Genomic DNA, 17,387 nt, shown 5'->3' on the forward strand with positions numbered 1-17,387 from the left:
CACTCAGATTTGTATTGTACATTCACAGATGCCTGCTAATTACTGCAGCTGAAATTTCATTCACAAAAACTGGAGCACATTTGTACGGTCTGTTAGTACAATTAGCTGCACATGAGTCACATTGTTTGACAAATAACTGAAGAAAAAGGAACTGACAAAGACCAGTGATTGTATAACAGGGTCCAGTTCAGTGACCCCATACTGCGTTGTTACAAAAGGGAGGAAATGAGCTTCGAGCCATTCCTAAATGCAACGGAAGGTTTTCTTGCAATTCAGCTATTGCTTTATTTTTCAGCCTTTCGGGTTGTTTTTTGCAAATCATCCCTTCACAGAAAGCCACAGGGAAACTTGATTAAATGTCATATATGTGTGCCCATTTGTTTACCTCTTTTGCTGTGATGCACCTGCGTGTAGTACTCCTAAACACCAATGATGTGTTGATGTGGATATTTTCTCTTTTTTTGACCGTTCTCTATAACTCTGGGAAAATCCAGTTCAGCAGTTTCTGAAATACTCAGACCAGCTAATCTGGTATCAACAATCACGCCACATTCAAAGTCACTTAAATCACCTTTTATCCCCATTCTGTTGCTCGGTTTCAGCCCATTGATAAACAACAACAAATCCTGGTCTGAGTGTGGGGGATTGTCACATTTTCTCTATCTAGTTTCCAGCTCCACAAAAAAGTGATTTTTTTTCTTAAAAATATAAATAAAAATTTTCAATCACTTAAGCATATTAGAAAATTGACAAGACATTCCCTAATGTAAAAAGAATGGTGATAATTATTGTATCAAGAAACAGTGGATCATCTTTTTTACTGCATACTTCTTATCTTCTGCGGCTTCCCCAAAAAATACTGACATTGTCAGCGCCACCCCCGCATTCACCGTGAATGAAAGCGGACTTTGATAATGCATAACAAAAATAGTGGTTAAATACACCCATAAGCGTGTCGGGCACTGAATGTGGGAATACCAGTAGTTATGATGATGAACGAGCACAAATTTGCCTTTTTTAATAAAAAGAAAAGAGAAGAATCACTCGAGGCAAGTAGTAACTTTCTTTTGCAAAACAGTAATTTCTGAAAATACAGTTTCAGCTCAAAATGACATTATACTGATTAACATTAGATTTTCCTGCTAGTCTTGACTGATAGGAAGTGTTCTTATTGCATAGTAAATAATAACAAGAGTCCAAACAACTGATTACATCATGTTATAAGGATGAAAGAAAATGAGAAACAGTATCGTGTTTAGTATATTATACTAACGTCTGATGGGGTAAGGTAACACTCCAGATGTCCTGTCCAATATATATTACAATTATTACATTCTCACATGCACCTCTGTTTAGGGATGTCTATTAATATTCAGCGTTTCAGTGCATGCTTGAAAACAGCTTAAGCAAAGTGTTGGACCACCAGAACAGCATCACTGTCTCTCTGCAGTGATTCTCCAGATGTCTGAAACTTTACTGGAGGAATGGAACATTATTATTTTAACAGATGTCTTCTGTTTTGGTATTTTGATGGTGATGGTGGAGAGTGCTGTGTATTCAGCTCAGTTGACTGACAAATTGTACTGTTGCAGTCTTACAGGTTCCAGGGTTGCATAAGTTTTGGTTCTTGTTTTGAATTTATAGTTGTTTTTTAGGTGTTCGCGTTAATCAGTGTAGTCTAAGGATAGTTGTCCGTGCCTATGTGTTTATATAAACACCTGCCTTTGCCCTCACTTTTGTCTGTTTACTTTCCCTCCTGTATATTTGCTGCTGTTCCTGTGAACTTTCTGTTATCTGGGTTTTGTATTTTGCCTACCTTTGCATGCTGCTTTTGGGTCATCTCTTCACTTACTGGCCAAAATGAGTCACACTATTTTCATACTCAGGCTTTCTGACTGATGATCCTGCCACTTATGCCCCAACAACGAACCCTTTTTTAAAGTCACTGTGAGAAATCGTCCATTTTTTAAAAGTCAGAACCAACTGAACCAGCTCAGCAGTTTTATACAGCAGGCTGAGAAAACCTGGATATAAACTGATTTTGTGCTAGTGCATTCCTTGTATTTCTTGACCTATATATTCAGGTTTTTAAATCTGTTATCCATCTGTGATATCTGGGAGTCCAGATGACCCACTTTATGTGGGACTGTGCACCATTTTTCCTGTCCCCTCATCCCACACTGAAATGCCGATGAAGGCAAAATGACAGATATGAATTCAAAAAGAAATGTACTGATCTAAACAGGCATACCTCATGAATACCAAAGGTGATTATCACAAAGAAAAGCTGCTGAAATAACTCTAAGGTTTTACTTTTCTCTTTTATTAATACAGGAATTTAATTACTGACTGAAGAAGTGGTGAAACAAATCTTTAATTTACAATATAGAGTGTTGGCAACAGTTGTTGTCATTGGTTGCGATATAAATAAAGCTGAATTGAATTGTTTCTTTTTATTTGATATGTAGATGCTTTTTTTCACTTACATATAATTATGCAAACGATGCAAGTATGGTGATATGAGTACAAACTCTTGGTTAATACGTTGTTCAATACACTGGTTCAATCTCACATTAATGCAAATATGTGATCAGCCAATCAAATGGCAGCATCTCAGTGCATCTAGGCACGATCAGGACAACCTGCTGGAGTTCAAACTGAGCATCAGAACGGAGAAGGAAGATGGACTACAACAGCAGAGGACCACACCAAATGCCACTCCTGTCAGCTGAAAACAGGAAACTGATACTACAATAATGCCTGGTCTGGTAGAGACAGAATTGAGTGTTAACAACATAAACGCATTCATTCTTCTTGACTTGTATCAGTTGTTCAGGCGGTTGCTGGTGGTAAAGTGACGTATTTGCATCCCTTTGTCCATCCCTTTAAAACCACAGAATACTCATTTTCTAATGGATGCTTCCAGTAAGATAACACACCATGTCACGAAGCTCAGATCCCCTTGAACTGGTTTCTTGAACATGAAAATGAGTTAACTGTACTCACATGGCGTCCACAGTCACAAGATCTCAATCCAACAGAGCACCTTTGAGGTGTAGTGCTACGGAACATTGGCATCATGGATGTACAGGTGACAAATCTGCAGCAACTGTGTGATGCTGTCATGTCAGCGTGGATCAAAAATAATGTTTCCAGCACCTCATTGAACCCATAGCACAATTAACGCAGTTCTGCAGGCAAAAGACACCATACTCTTTGCCCCACATTCATGATGTAGAAGACCAAGTGACTTGTGCTTCTGTGCTGTAGGTGTCAGCCTGCCATTAACCTATATTTGCTCAAAGAGAAATTGGATTAAAAGTTTGCGTAAAGCCACAGGTGCTGTTGGGTTCAAGGCTTAGTCAGCCCGAGTGAGAACCTGCTTGACACAGGACACGGCTGCTCAGCGAGTAGCTACTGAAGGATGAAGTGTCAAAGAAACACTCGCTTCTGATTGGTTTGCAGACACTGTAGGCGACAACGGCTTAATTTGACTACAAGAAAGAAACAATCGCAACTATATTCTAATTCTTAAGGGGCTTCGTACAAAACAGGTCTAGCAATATACATATAAATAGCATGGTTATTATCTTATTTCAACAAAATCGATTTGTGCTTCACTTTTGCCATTGGACGCACCGTCTTGTCTCTGCGCTCCTCCAAGATCTCGCGGGATTAAAGATGTAACGGGTGGTTAAGAAAAAAAAAAGGAAAAAAAGGTGGTTCGGTATCTGCACCGGGTTGTCAGCAGAGCGGCACAGGTAGCCAGCTGCACCTCTGTGGGCTCACGCTCGTCTACCTAGCGACGCTTGACTCAGTACGTGACACGACTGGGGAGTATCTGGAGGTGCGAGCCTCGGCGAACCAGCCCGCTCCATCATAACCGGCGCAGGTCACCTTAGCGCTCTCCTACCGGCATTTTCCGTCCACCGTGTCCGAAGATGATACCTGGCAAACGCAGAGCTGCAGTCATGATCTTCTCGGTGGCGATATTTGGAGCTCTGATGCTGCAGTCCGTGTCATCTCAGAACGGTAGGAAAGCTCTCCCTATAGAAAAACGCAGCGTGTTACACATCATGGTGAGAATGCGGTTTTAAGGGAGGCACTGGCATTGGCTGACTTTGATGCATTAAAAAAAAATGTTACTTTAAATGAATTACTGCAAGATTCCTCCAGCCTCATTAGATAATCCTCTGTTTCTGACAGAAACACACATCAGAGCGGATCGATTGGCGTCTTGTTGGCCCAGCGTTAGAAAAGAAGGGTTAATAAATCATTAATGGGCTACAATCTGTACTGCTGTAGTGAGCCATAAGGAGGCCTGTGCAGTGTCCCTAAAATGTCCTTTGAAGTGTGGAGCTGAATACTGAGCTGATACATGAGCGATTCAGGCAGCAAGGACAAGTTCTGTCCACGGGTAGGATCGTGCCACACTGAAGTTTAAAACCTGTGATGCCAGCACACAAACACTCTCTCACATGTCCAGTCAACATGCTGTCACGCGTGGGTCTGCTCAGAAATGGCAGGATAGGGATCAGGAATTCAGAAAAAATAAAATCCTCTGCTACAGAGTGAAATAATTGTATGCATCAATGCAGGTCCTTGTAACATGTAGGCCTGTGTAATTATGTAGGACCTTAGAAGCGCAGCTCTGTAAATAGCATCAGTCCATTTTGCTGCATGTTCCTATTTTTAGAGCAGAGATGCTGCACTGGGAACTATGGCTTTAATGTCCTCTTGCAACAGTGAATCTGTTAACTCTTTGCTGAGACGTGCTGCACTGCAGAATGGCATTGATTTCCCAGCGCAGCTCCACTTGCCCAATTCACCCTCGGCTCGTAAACCTCATCCCCCCCCAAACTGATTAGGGCTGTGTAACCCCCCTCTCAGCCCACTATCTGTTTGTGTATACTGTAAGCGTGCAGTGCTTCTTGCATTCCTTTGCGAGCTCTGTGTGCGGACGAGTGAGAATGGATTGAGCTCCGGCCTTCCCCGGAGTGGTCCATGTGTAGGATTGCATTACACATCTCCTCCTATACTGTGCGCCCACTCATAACATCTCTTCTCCAATCAGAGCTGACAAAGCTCAGACTTCTGATTAGAAATACTGGCTTTACATCCGACAGGAGGAGGTAGAGATCAATCTTCTTTATTGCCTTTCAAATATTGTAGTTTTCTCTCTTCTTCTTTTTCTTCTTCCTTTCTTCAGATTGCGGTCACACAGAATATTAACAAACACTGCTGCCAGTCACGTCCCAGAATCCATTTGGCTGCTTATATGTGAAGCTATATCTCAAAAGATTAATACAACAGTATATCATGTTGCTTCCTGTCGAGATGCGTTATCCCCCCTCTGACACCAAATTTCAATTTTTTTCCACAGCATACAGATGCTCTAAATCACAGGTGTCGAACTCCAGGCCTCGAGGGCTGGTGTCCTGCAGGTTTTAGATGTGTCTTTGATCCAACACAGCTGATTTAAATGGCTAAATGACCTCCTCAACATGTCCTAAAGTTCTCCAGAAGCCTGGTAATGAACTGATCATTAGAATCAGATGTGTTGACCCAGGGTGTTATCTAAACCCTGCAGGACACTGAGGCCTGGAGTTCGACACCCCTGCTCTAAATAGATATCAATCCAGTTTGATTTACCAGACTCACTTCTTCATTTCTCTTTGAGCTAATGTTTTAAATGAAGTGAAGAAGGAGAAGAAACTGACTCACATGGGGGAAAAATCAGACTGCCAGTTAATTGAATTGGTATTTAATGCAATAGTAATCTGTAACACAACAGTGCAGAGATGAAATAAATGATTCTTTTCCCAATGTATCAAGATCGTATCTTGTGATTCCCAGCCCTACTCTCTGTGGACGTATGAGTCTAAAGTGAAGTTAACATAACAGACTGTTTAAACAGTCTGAGAAACAAAGTAATGTTTTATTTTCAGAAGCTAAAAAATGATATTTTGTGAGCTATTTCAGTTTGAGTTGTAGATTTTATTGTTTCAGTACCTGATGAATTGGCCAAATTACAAATAATTTGCATTACATTTGTAGATGTTTCCAGAGACTGAAAATGATTGTGTTTAAGGAAACGATTTAAACATGTAAAACTAAAAGATGTAACAATGTATTGTATTATAATAGAGCAAATTAACAAAAGCATATAAAGCAGGATAATTGCCGGGGATATTAAATATCACTTGTTTTCATTGCCCAGCAATCCATTGATTATTACTCTCACTTGGCTAAAAGATTATTTGGTCAACATATGGACGAAGAAGGGAAAAAGCGGGGAACAAATCTCATCACAGTTTTCCGAAACATAAGACGATGCTGACATGTTTCTCATGAAAATTTAAACCCCGAGCAGCTGAGGAGCACACAGGAGAGAGAAAAAAGCTAAATCCTGCAATTAAAAGGTTGGAACCAGTGAACGGTTTGTATTTTTGACTGGTAAATGACAGAAACCATTACTGATCACGACTAACCACAATTGCCCACATTTATTCTTTTTTTCTGATAATTATTGGATGGATGCATTGTTTCATCTCTAATGTGCATTTCTGCTATATCTAACATCAAAGGCAATCCCTACAGGGAAATGTAAGAGAAGTAGTGCCGTTTTCTGAAGCCCCACGATGCATATAAAACATTAACATGCTTGAACAACACAGTTGTCAAATTCAGTTTAATCTGATTGCATGTAAGTGTAATTATTGTTACTATAACACATCAGCTCCCTTATGTTGCATTTCAGTGCTTCGAAATGTTTATTAAACTATATCAAAACATTTAAGACGTATATATTAGAACCATTTTCACTGTGCAGTTAATGCCGTCCTGCATGTGAATGAATGTAATTGCTGTTTTCTTCAGTATGTGTTGGAACATAAACTGGGACTGTGGCCAGAATTTCTTCATTTTAGACTCATTTAAATTGGATTCGTCAGACGATTCGAGGTCGTCTGCTGTCAGTTTGTGCTCTTGGATTTGCAGTTTGAATAATAAAACTGAAATTGGCACACAGTGTGATAGTGTGGATCTGGACAGGAACAAACACTCTGATAAAGGACAAAAGAAAGTTAGGACTATTTATATACTGGACTGATGGGCAGGTGGAAACAGGTGAGGAACGAGACACAGCTTAACCTAATCAACACAGTTTATTGCAAGCTGAAAGTAAAACTAGAGCGAGGAACGGCAGAAAGGTAACCTTCAAAGCAAAAGAGGGAACAGCTCAGAAGACAAAGGGTAAATGCAGCGGCTAACAAGAATAACAAACAGTGGAACAAATGCTAGTAGAAAGACAAGAAAGAGGAACAGATGGGGAAAAACAGAGGAAACTAAAACTGCTGCAAAGAATAAAAATAAACACCTGAACTTGAACTGAAACCAAACTGAAAGGCTAAAGGTTTTAAAAATAACAGCAACAACAACAACAAAAAAAACACGAGTCAAAAAGTGCAAAAGTGCAAAAATATAAAAAATACAAGGACCAATAATGCACAGATCTTACCAGAAAAAGCATATAAAACGACATCTAAAGACCAAACAATTATTTCATTGAGAGAACAAAAGACACACACACACAGGTGCTTTATGCACATTAAAATTCAGAAAGAATTTAGAAGCAAATTGGGAACACAGACAATGAAAACGTTAGATGGCGATAACAGATTTTTGGACTGTCACGCTGATATAGCGTATATGAATAGATCTCTTGATAATAAATGTGATGTGATTTGCTACAACAAGTACAATTTTACGATGTTGTATTGGGTTTTTATACGTTTAAGTGTGAAATAGGCAAATTATTTCCTTTAACATGTCAATATGAACTAAATGTTCTTTGCACAATGTTATGGCTGTTGAGTTTAGCACCATTTGTTTTTAGATTGGTTGCCTCCCATCATCAAAGGTTTATGATGTAATTCTGTCTTGCACCAGATACAAAATCTCCCAGGAAAATCACTAAAAAATGAGAAGACGATAGCAATTTTATTTTCCCTGGCATTCATCAGTGGCGTTCCCTAAGCGATGGAAATAGCGCAGCAGCAACAAGCGCAGTAACTGTGGAAAGTAACAAATTAAAGAAAAAATTAATTGGAGGGGATAAAGGAGGTGAAAAAATAAAAGTGAACCTCAGTCTTTGTGACAGCAGTACAGGAAACACATCTCACTGTGAGTAAAAACAGATTCATTGCTAACAGAAGGAGCTTTGATTTGTGGCTCAAATAGGGACTGTGTAGATAATTTAGACCTTAATGAAAAGGACAAACATTACAATTCTCCACAGTTTGGTGAGCTGTCCTCGCCCAGCTCATGTGAAAAGAAGCACATTTTGAAATCCAGCTGGAGTAGCATAGTTTTCCACCCCTCGAAATCCCGGGCCCGTGTCAGTCATGAACGTTCTCGCTGAGTTGCACCAGGAATGTGACCTTAAGTTGCATTCAAACTTTGAAGTGCTGTGTGAGAACTTTATCTGTGGACATCATGTTTAATTTAAGATATTAAGCTAGCTTATTATTCACTAATGGAAAAAAACCATCCCACACATTAGACGCACACAAAACTAAACCGAAATCCTCCTGACGCGAGTGGCGTCATTCGGACATGTGCTGTACAGTGGTGTGCGAGGACGTGGCTACTGGCTCAGCACTTTTAACATGTCTACTCTGTCGGAGTTGACAGGGTCTGTCTCTCAGCATTTCTGCGATAAGAGCTGAGGGGCTGGCTTTAGGTTTCAGTCATGTTATTTGCTGGCTTGCATGTATGAAGGAATCTTTATGTGCACACTGTATATTGTCTGGTCTTCAGGAACCCGTTGCAGGCTGTGCAGCAGAGTCTTGTGATGTCAGCAGCTTGACACAGAAACCAGGTGATGGTCTGTCTCATCTGGTTGGCTGTCTCTTCTTCCTACTTTGTTGCCGTAGAGTGCTTCTATGGAAACGCAGGGGGTCTATCACCATGTGCCCACACACTCCCCAGAGACCCAGAGCTGAGGCTTCTATAAATCTCTTGTCTCTCTGCAGAGCCTATAGACCGTGCTTATAACTTCCACCTCCATGATTAAAAGCATTTACATTTAAAAGGGAGACATTTCAATCCAGTCAAATTATAAGCAGCTTGTTGTATCAGTGTCCTTGTTATTCTGTAATTATTACATAAACACGATTTTCTGAGCACTGAGATATTTTTATTATACAGCCAAGAAAATGACAAGGTCGTTTGGAGGACTTCTTGATGTGAGCGCTGTGCGAGCCAGGCGCAGTTTTATATGATGCCATTAATTGCACAGAACCAAGTGAGAGCAGCCTCGCAGGGCCGTCCCAGAAGAACTGAATTAAAGCTTCCCAGGAATAGCAGCAATAATAGTTTAGACAGATCTGGGGTTGTCTCTTTTTCCCAGAGCAAAAATTGTCAGTGTGATGACTGATGGCTCATCAGAGGTGAAACTGTTTGTCAATGAACTGATTTGTGACTTTGCATCAGACGCCATCACATTGCGCTGGGCTCTGGTTGAGAGCGAATGGTCGCATCTGATTTGTTTTTTCATATTTTGTGTAATATATACTGTATATATACAGTGGGTGCTTGTTGTGAACATGGTGAAGTTGGCTTAAGGTGAGAGGATTTAAAATGTCTTGAGCTGACAGACTCAAGATGAGATGTATAAAAGGATTATTTTAAATTTGGTGTAAGATTTGTGCAAAAATGTTTTTTGTAGCGGTTCACACCAACCGCTAAATTTTGCAGGAGAAATTTTCAGCATTAATTTTTTGGACTAAAAACTCGATTTTTCACCGATTTGTTGAAATATGTGCAAAAGAGACGGTAATACAGATTCAACTTCTTGATCAAACCAACTTCCTGATGTTGTTTTCTAGTTAGAATATGATGAACCCAAAATCTCAATTTCTTTCTTCTTTGATTTAGATTCAGAACGCACTGTGGATAAAAATAATGCTTAACTGAAATCTGTGGGGTGATTGTGTAACAGCAAAGTTGGTAGTAGAAGAATTACTTACAAACCAGGAACCTTTCTTTAGTCAGATTTGACTGGTGTCCTTATTCATCCCTGGGACTACTGAAATTAAAGTTGTGCCTTGAGGTGGCTACAAGTGGTGAGACTAGCTTCAAGGATCCTCTGATGATAACAAGTCCCTTTTCAATTGGGAAAAACTAATGAGTGCCAGATTAATTAATGAAGGGAAATGATGATATTTGCAACTTTAATCTGAATTTATCAACATGGCTAGACATTTTATAAACCAGGAAATGATTAGATTAATTGGGGAGTTAAGCAGCTGTCATTTATTCATTTATTTATTTCTAATTTTAACATAATTTGTCTGTTCTGTTCATTATTTTGCATTTGTTGCTGTTCTTTTCATTTGGTCATGTCCTTTGTCTGGCTCCTGTTTTAATTTAACCTGTTACTTTCTCACCTGCACCTGTTTCTCCTCTTTTGTTTTGCCTCTGGACACGCTGCCCCCGTAAACGACCACCACCAGCACCGGCGGGCTTTGTGAAATCACCTCTTTCTGAGACTAAGCTCACAGGTGACACCTTTGAGCTGTACTGTGACGTGGTAGGTAACCCCACCCCCGAAATCCAGTGGTGGTACTCTGAGATCAACCGAGCCGACTCTTTCAGGCAGCTGTGGGATGGTGCCCGGAAGCGGCGGGTGTCCATCAGCACCGCCTACGGCATCAATGCTGTGAGCGTGCTGGGGGTATCGCATCTCACACTAGACGATTCTGGGACATACGAGTGCAGAGCCAGCAATGACCCACGGCGTAATGACCTCCACCAAAATCCAGCCACCACCTGGATCCGTGCTCAGGCCACTATAACAGTGCTGCAGAGTGAGTGGTCAGTGTAGAGCAATCCTCCCCCAGTTCCTGTGTGATTCAGCCTCCATCATACCTCTCCAGCAGTAGGAGCAGTAGCTTCCTAAGTAGGTGCCACCCTCCCCCACAGACCTGAGAAATGAGGAAAAAACACCATCCTCTCATCTTCTTGTTATCTTTAGTAAGCAGAGCTGAGTAGTATTTTTTTAATGCTCATCCCACATTTCAACTCTTACTTTAAATAGAGCTCACAGAGCCCAGTTTTTTCCTTCTTTTCCTCCCTTTTCTCCTCTTTTCTTCTAATTTCCCAGAATTATTCATTATAATTGTGGTTTTTCTCTCATTGTTGTAACCTGCTTGGTATTTGGCATTTGGTATCACCTTCATCACAGCCATGTTTTATTTGGAGAGTGATAGCACGTCTCATTTCTGACTCATATTAGCGCTAACAGTAGTTTCTTGTTTGCTCACCAGAATCACAGTGCTTTTTCTAGAGACGTGTATCTTCTTCAGCAGACTGCCTTATAAAAGGACAAAATGGGGGCCAAATCTCCATACAGTTTTTTTTCTTTCTTTTTTTTTTGGGAGGGGGGCTGAGTACCTGCCAGCACAAACCTGCAGGTGCTTTGTTGCAGACGGTGTTTTAGGCCATGACTAAAGATTAAGAGCTTCACTGGTGTCTAACTGTGCAAACAAGACATAGATAATCAGGATTAAGCAGAATACTAACTCTCCAATTAAGATCTTCATTGTTTAAAAGCCAACTGAAGCGAGCAGCTTCGGCAGGTTACATTTCTACGGGATGCAAACGAGGAGGCAGATTTTAATTGTTGTAAGGGGTTCATTTTAAGGTAATAAATCTAATCTCTAAATTAAGTGGAGGGATATTTTCATGAAGCTAAATAAGTTGTGGTAAGTGCAAAGAATTGGTATAAATAACATTAGTGTGCTTCATAAAAAATGTTCTGGAGTCACTGTAATGTGAAACCTGTTTTTATCCACCTGCATTGTAACAGATGTATACTTATCATCATGCCTCACACAAAACACATCCAGCTGCTATAATTAAACCAAGTGCTTCTCCAAAGCTAGCCTGTAATCCAAAAGCTGCATTTCGTTCTGTAAAGTTATATTTGGTAATGTAGTTGCTCGAATGGGTGTATTTCATGTCCAGCTACCCAGAAAGTGAATGGACCTTTACTTTAGCAGGCTGGGATGCCCAGAATAATTCCTCCCACTTTAAACTATTCCTGAGCATTATTGAAAAACGACTAGTCGTCTGTAGTGTCTGAACTCTACATCTTCCAGCGCGCCTTCACCCACTACTTCTGCTGTGGCTGAGCTACGCTTCTCTTGCAGAGCCGTCCATTGCTGCCTCTGAACACGTCACGCTTCCAGTGGAAGGAGAAAGCCTCACACTGCAGTGCAACCTGACCAGCCCCCACAGCACCGTCCAGGAAAGCTTCTGGATGAAGAACGGCGAGGAGATCCCAGAAACGCGTGACTCAAGCAAGAACACTGAGTACAGGTCAGCTTTTTTCACAAGTGTGAGAGGAAGAGGTGTTTAGCAGCCTGGCGTGCTTTCACGTGAGATGTATTTCTGCTCCGCAGGCTGAAAAGACCAAGAGCAGATGACGCTGGAGTGTACATGTGTGTCTACAACTTCAGCACGACTCCTTCGGCCAACGCCACCATCGAAGTTAAATGTAGGTGTTGACTGGCGAGCTAAAGCCGTCTTTGCAATTTTGAGGCCACATTAGAGATGCCACCAATAAAAATGGCCTTGAGCACTTGTATCGCTGTCATGTGAGGACCTGTGATCTCAAACGGCTCTGCTGGCTGCTCAGGGGCAGCCGGTGCCCTTGACACCTCCATCAAGCCAGTGCCCGGCTCAGTGGCAGCAGATGGTGTCTTGTTTGTCTGATGGAAAGGGATTATGTAAAATCTGGTCAGCCTTTTCTGCTGTTGCATTGCAATGGAGGTAAATTGGATTTCAGGGGCAGTTTTCTTGATATTATATGGGGCATTTCTATTATTGCAGTCCGTTTTATAATATACTGAGTAATGCACACAGTTTATGGTTACATTGGCTCAAATACTCTTGCTAGATTAAATGTAATGCTTTATGTTTGAAGTTCACTTTCATACACACAAGTGTTCGTCTCTGCAGTGTAAAAAGACTATTGGAATGACTCCTGCTTTGCGCTTCAGTGCTTTATTCTTAAAAAAGAAAACAAACTGCTGTGCGTGATTTACCTCATGTCACTGTTTTTTAGCTTTTACTCAGATTACTTCATAAATGTGCAATGTGGTTAAAAACAATACAGCGATCTGTGAGAGCATTACTATCAGTTTCAACTTGGAAAAATAACAAAAATTATATTATTATTGTTATTTTTAAAAAATTAATTTCTCAAATGTGTTTTGTGTTTTAGCTGCTCCTGAGATTGTAGGCCACAAACGTAGTGAGAATAAGAACGAGGGCGATCACGCTATACTCCACTGTAAGTCTGTGGGTTATCCTCACCCTGTGTGGTCCTGGCGCAGGAACGACAAGGTATGTCATATGAATTTAAATGATACTGCTTAGATATCATTTGTGATGTTTAGATTTTATGATTTTAAAAAGATTCTAAGTCTCATATGTACAGCAACTGGTTTCAGTGGTAAAGTAAATCTCCTGCTAGTAATTGAGACTAGCTACCTAAGCAGAAGGTCACCATTAAGAACACTTAAGGTTAAGAGGTCCACAAATCCCACAGCTGCAGTCTAAGGATTTTATGTGTTTGACTTACTCTAAATATTAAAGCTCAACAAGAACATTTACGATGAACAGAAACAACAAATGGAAAATATTGTAGATCGATTCTTTAATTGATCTACAATAAATGGAAAAATGAAAACGTATCCAGAATAAATATAAACACAACACCCACCGGTATAACAGTTTCACCTGAAAAGTATCACACTCAGGCACGACTGTTGTTTTTCAGTCTGATTTTATGTTTTTTTTAAAAAGCCCATGGTCATAGAAAGTTGATTAAAAAACAATAGCTAACCTTTCAAAATAAAAGTGAAAATACTCTTTTCAGTTTATTTTTACTTTAGTATAACTACATTCATATACAGGGTGGGGGCATTTATATGGATACACCGTAATAAAATGGGAATGGTTGGTGATATTAAAGTCCTGTTTGTGGCACATTAGTATATGTGAGGGGGCAAACTCCTCAAGATGGGCGGTGACCATAGTGGCCATTTAGAAGTCGGCCATCTTGGATACAACTTTTGTTTTTTCAATATGACACATCAAACTTATTGGTAATGTCACAAGAAAAACAACGGTGTGCTTGGTTTCAATGTAACTTTATTCTTTCATGAGTTATTTACAAGTTTCTCTTTGTTCACAGCCATTGACATGTCGAAGAGGTTAACACGTGAGGAGTGAATCGAAATCGTGTTGATATCTGATGAACGCAGTAACCGGGTCATTGCAGCAGATTTCAATGCAAGACACCCTACGAGACCACCCATCTCCCATGCTACAGTTAGCAAACTGTTTGCCCCCTCACATATACTAATGTGCCACAAACAGGACTTTAATATCACCAACCATTCCCATGTTATTACGGTGTATCCATATAAATGGCCCACACTGTAGTTAAAGCTAAGTTTTATTGGTAAAAATCTATTTAAAAGATGCTATTGAACTCCAAAATGAAGTAGAAAAATGGTTGTTTTTACTCTCCAGCTCCTTGGTTTAACTAGTGTTGATCTGGAGGTAGTTCTGCTGGCATCAGTCCACAAAGCCTTGGGTCAGTTCTCTGTACTCCTTGTCGTCCCCATCAGTGATAGCATAGATAAAACCAGGTGCTTGAAACAATCCTCATCTCAAAGGTGCTCCATTGGATTGAGATCTGGTGAATGTGTAGGTCATTTTAGAAACAGTGTACTCATTGACATGTTCAAGAAACCAGTTTGAAAATATCTTAGCTTTATAACATGGTATATTATCCTGCTGTAAGGAGCCATCAGAAGACGCATACACTGTGTGGATCGGCAACAATACTCACGTAGGTGGGTGGTGAGTCAGTGATGCTCTGGGCCAAGAAAATATCCCCCACACCATAGACCACCACAACAGCCTGAAATGTTGATAAAGGGCAGCATGGACCCAAGCCTTAATGTTGTTTATGCCAAATCCTACCATCCAAATATTCAGGTAGAAATTTAGTCTCATCACACCAAGCAACATTTTTTCAACCCCCTATCATCCAATTTTGGTGAGCCCATGCGAACTGGAGCCTCCGTTTCCTGTTCTTAGATGACAAAAAGCAGCACGTGATCTTCTGCTGCTGTCGTCCATCTGCTTCAAGGTTGGACATGCTGTGCGTTCAGAGATGCTCTTTTGCATACCTTGATTGTAAAAAGTGGTTATCTGAGTTACTTTTTATCAACTCTAAGCAGTCTGGGCATTCTTCTCTGACCTCTGACATCAACACTGCATTGTCACCCAGACAACTGCAACTCATCCTTTTCAGATGATTCAGAGATGGTTGTGTGGGAAAACCCAGTAAATCAGCAGGTTCTGAAATGCAAGTGGCTTAAATCACCTTTCTTTTCTGTTCTGATACTCAATTTGAACTTCAGCAGGTCGTTTTGACCATGTCTACAAGCCTAAATGCACTGAGTTGCTGCAATGTGATTGGCTTATTAGACTTTTGTGTTAATAAGCAGCTGAACAGGTGTACCTAATAACATGTCTGGTGAATTTATAATACTCGATGATCTAAACTAAGGCACAAAAAACTGTCCATGTAAAAACAACTCTCACTGCCAAATCACCAGGATGATTCTCTTCATTCCCTCTTCGTAGGACTTTGAAAACTCAACACGCATCTACATCGTCAGCAAAGACAACTACACAGAGCTCCACATTCTGAATCTGGACATTAATGAAGATCCAGGGGTGTACGTCTGCAACGCCACCAACATGATTGGCCACACTACTGAGAAATCTGTGCTGAGGGTTCGCAGCCACTTGGCCCCCTTATGGCCTCTCCTGGGGGTTTTGGCTGAGATCATCATCCTGGTCATCATCATCGTTGTTTATGAGAAGCGCAAGAAGCCAGAAGATTTACAAGACGGTGAGTCACCGCTGATGATGCTTAGGAATGTTTTATTAGTCCATCGTTTAAATATAACTGGGGATAGATTAGTTGCCTTCAGCATACAAATGAAATACCTAATGGGTCTGTCATGTGAAAAGGCTCTGGTGTGAGCTTGAAGGCATTTCTTCCCCAGGTGCACCGGCAGAGTTGCCTGACACTGTGCCCATCGCTGTGCCGCATTCAATAATTCAGGCAGCGAGGCTGACCCAGAACGCAGACACTGTTGCACCTTGTCAGGACAATATCATGCCTTTAATATTCATGAGAAATATGATACTGCAGTGTTGAGGAGGTGGGCGGTTTCAATTATTAATACCTTTCCAGGGACCTTGTAGTGTCCTCAATGCAATGTCCCTAATGCAAACTTAACAATGATGCTCGTAATTTAGCTGTAAAACCTGGGTATGTCATCCTGCAATTTTCTGATAGCGCTGAGCACTTCATTTGAGAGTCTAGCTACGTCATATATTATGCATTAATGGTATTTGGGCAACCTTTTCCTCTCAAACAGAATTTTGATGTTGTCACCTGCTGATTAGCTGTAGCACCGAGGGAATGACTGACACCTAAGAGCTGTCGGTGGTATTCACTAACGCCTACAGTCATTGCACTTGAACGTTTTCTCAGTACGGTTTATTATTTTATCAGAATAGATTGCAGAATATGGGAGCGATATAGTCCCCTCGAGAATCCGTACAGCCTTTAAGCAGCAAATCAAGACGGATGCAGATTGCTTGCTTTCGTGAATTGTTTTACTTGAAACTCTCGGACCTGGTTTCTCTTCTCTCCGCTTGTTGCATATATTTTAAAAGATTGTTTTAATATCTCCCATCCTCCCCTTTTTCCAAATTGCCTAACGTAAACTGTGTTTGTGGTAAGTGAGAGACTTTGCATGCCTCGTGAATTTCAATAAGCATTCAGCCTCGTCATCCTCCCGTCTGCGGCGCATTATAATCAGCACTTTTAAACGTTTCAGTTCCAAACTTTAGGTTTTTATTTGTTTTGATGAAATGATTATGCCATGTCTTTGCATCACACTCATAAACATAATCACCGCAGCAGAGAAATGGCATGTAGCACTCTAAGGAATTTGAAGTGTTTCGTCACTGTTTGAAAATGCTGCGCTGAGTTATCACCGCAGGGCTGATATTCATGGACCTGCTTCTCGCTAATCTCCTTGAGTGAACAGATGTTCTTTGTGAGCGCTGCTTGTCTGTGCATGACTACAGTATTTTTTTCCCCCAGTTTGAATTCTGCCTGTTGTTCTCAGTTGCTCGTGCATTTTATTGTGATGTTTAATTACACTCTGTGTTTTGTGAGTGTTCTCATGAGCTACTTTTCATTCTGCATCGCAGCCATT

General features: G+C 40.7%; 1 protein-coding gene across 2 annotated transcripts in view; it reads left to right on the forward strand.

Moving 5' to 3' along the window:
• Positions 1-3,562: 3,562 nt before the first annotated feature.
• Positions 3,563-17,387, forward strand: part of nptna (neuroplastin a) — a 17,495-nt gene continuing 3,670 nt past the window's right edge. Inside the window, exons 1-5 of one of the 2 annotated variants that reach the window (XM_042221956.1) lie at positions 3,563-4,032; positions 12,216-12,384; positions 12,468-12,562; positions 13,292-13,413; positions 15,733-16,003. In XM_042221956.1, coding sequence (XP_042077890.1) covers positions 3,942-4,032; positions 12,216-12,384; positions 12,468-12,562; positions 13,292-13,413; positions 15,733-16,003 — 748 coding nt within the window. In that variant the 5' untranslated portion in view covers positions 3,563-3,941. The remainder of the gene's footprint in view (positions 4,033-12,215; positions 12,385-12,467; positions 12,563-13,291; positions 13,414-15,732; positions 16,004-17,387) is intronic. The other variant, XM_005929134.3, reaches the window with a different exon arrangement.

This window comes from Haplochromis burtoni, unplaced genomic scaffold (genome assembly GCF_018398535.1).
Source record: "Haplochromis burtoni strain Fernald_Lab_line unplaced genomic scaffold, NCSU_Asbu1 Contig_77, whole genome shotgun sequence".
Classification (NCBI taxonomy): domain Eukaryota; kingdom Metazoa; phylum Chordata; class Actinopteri; order Cichliformes; family Cichlidae; genus Haplochromis; species Haplochromis burtoni.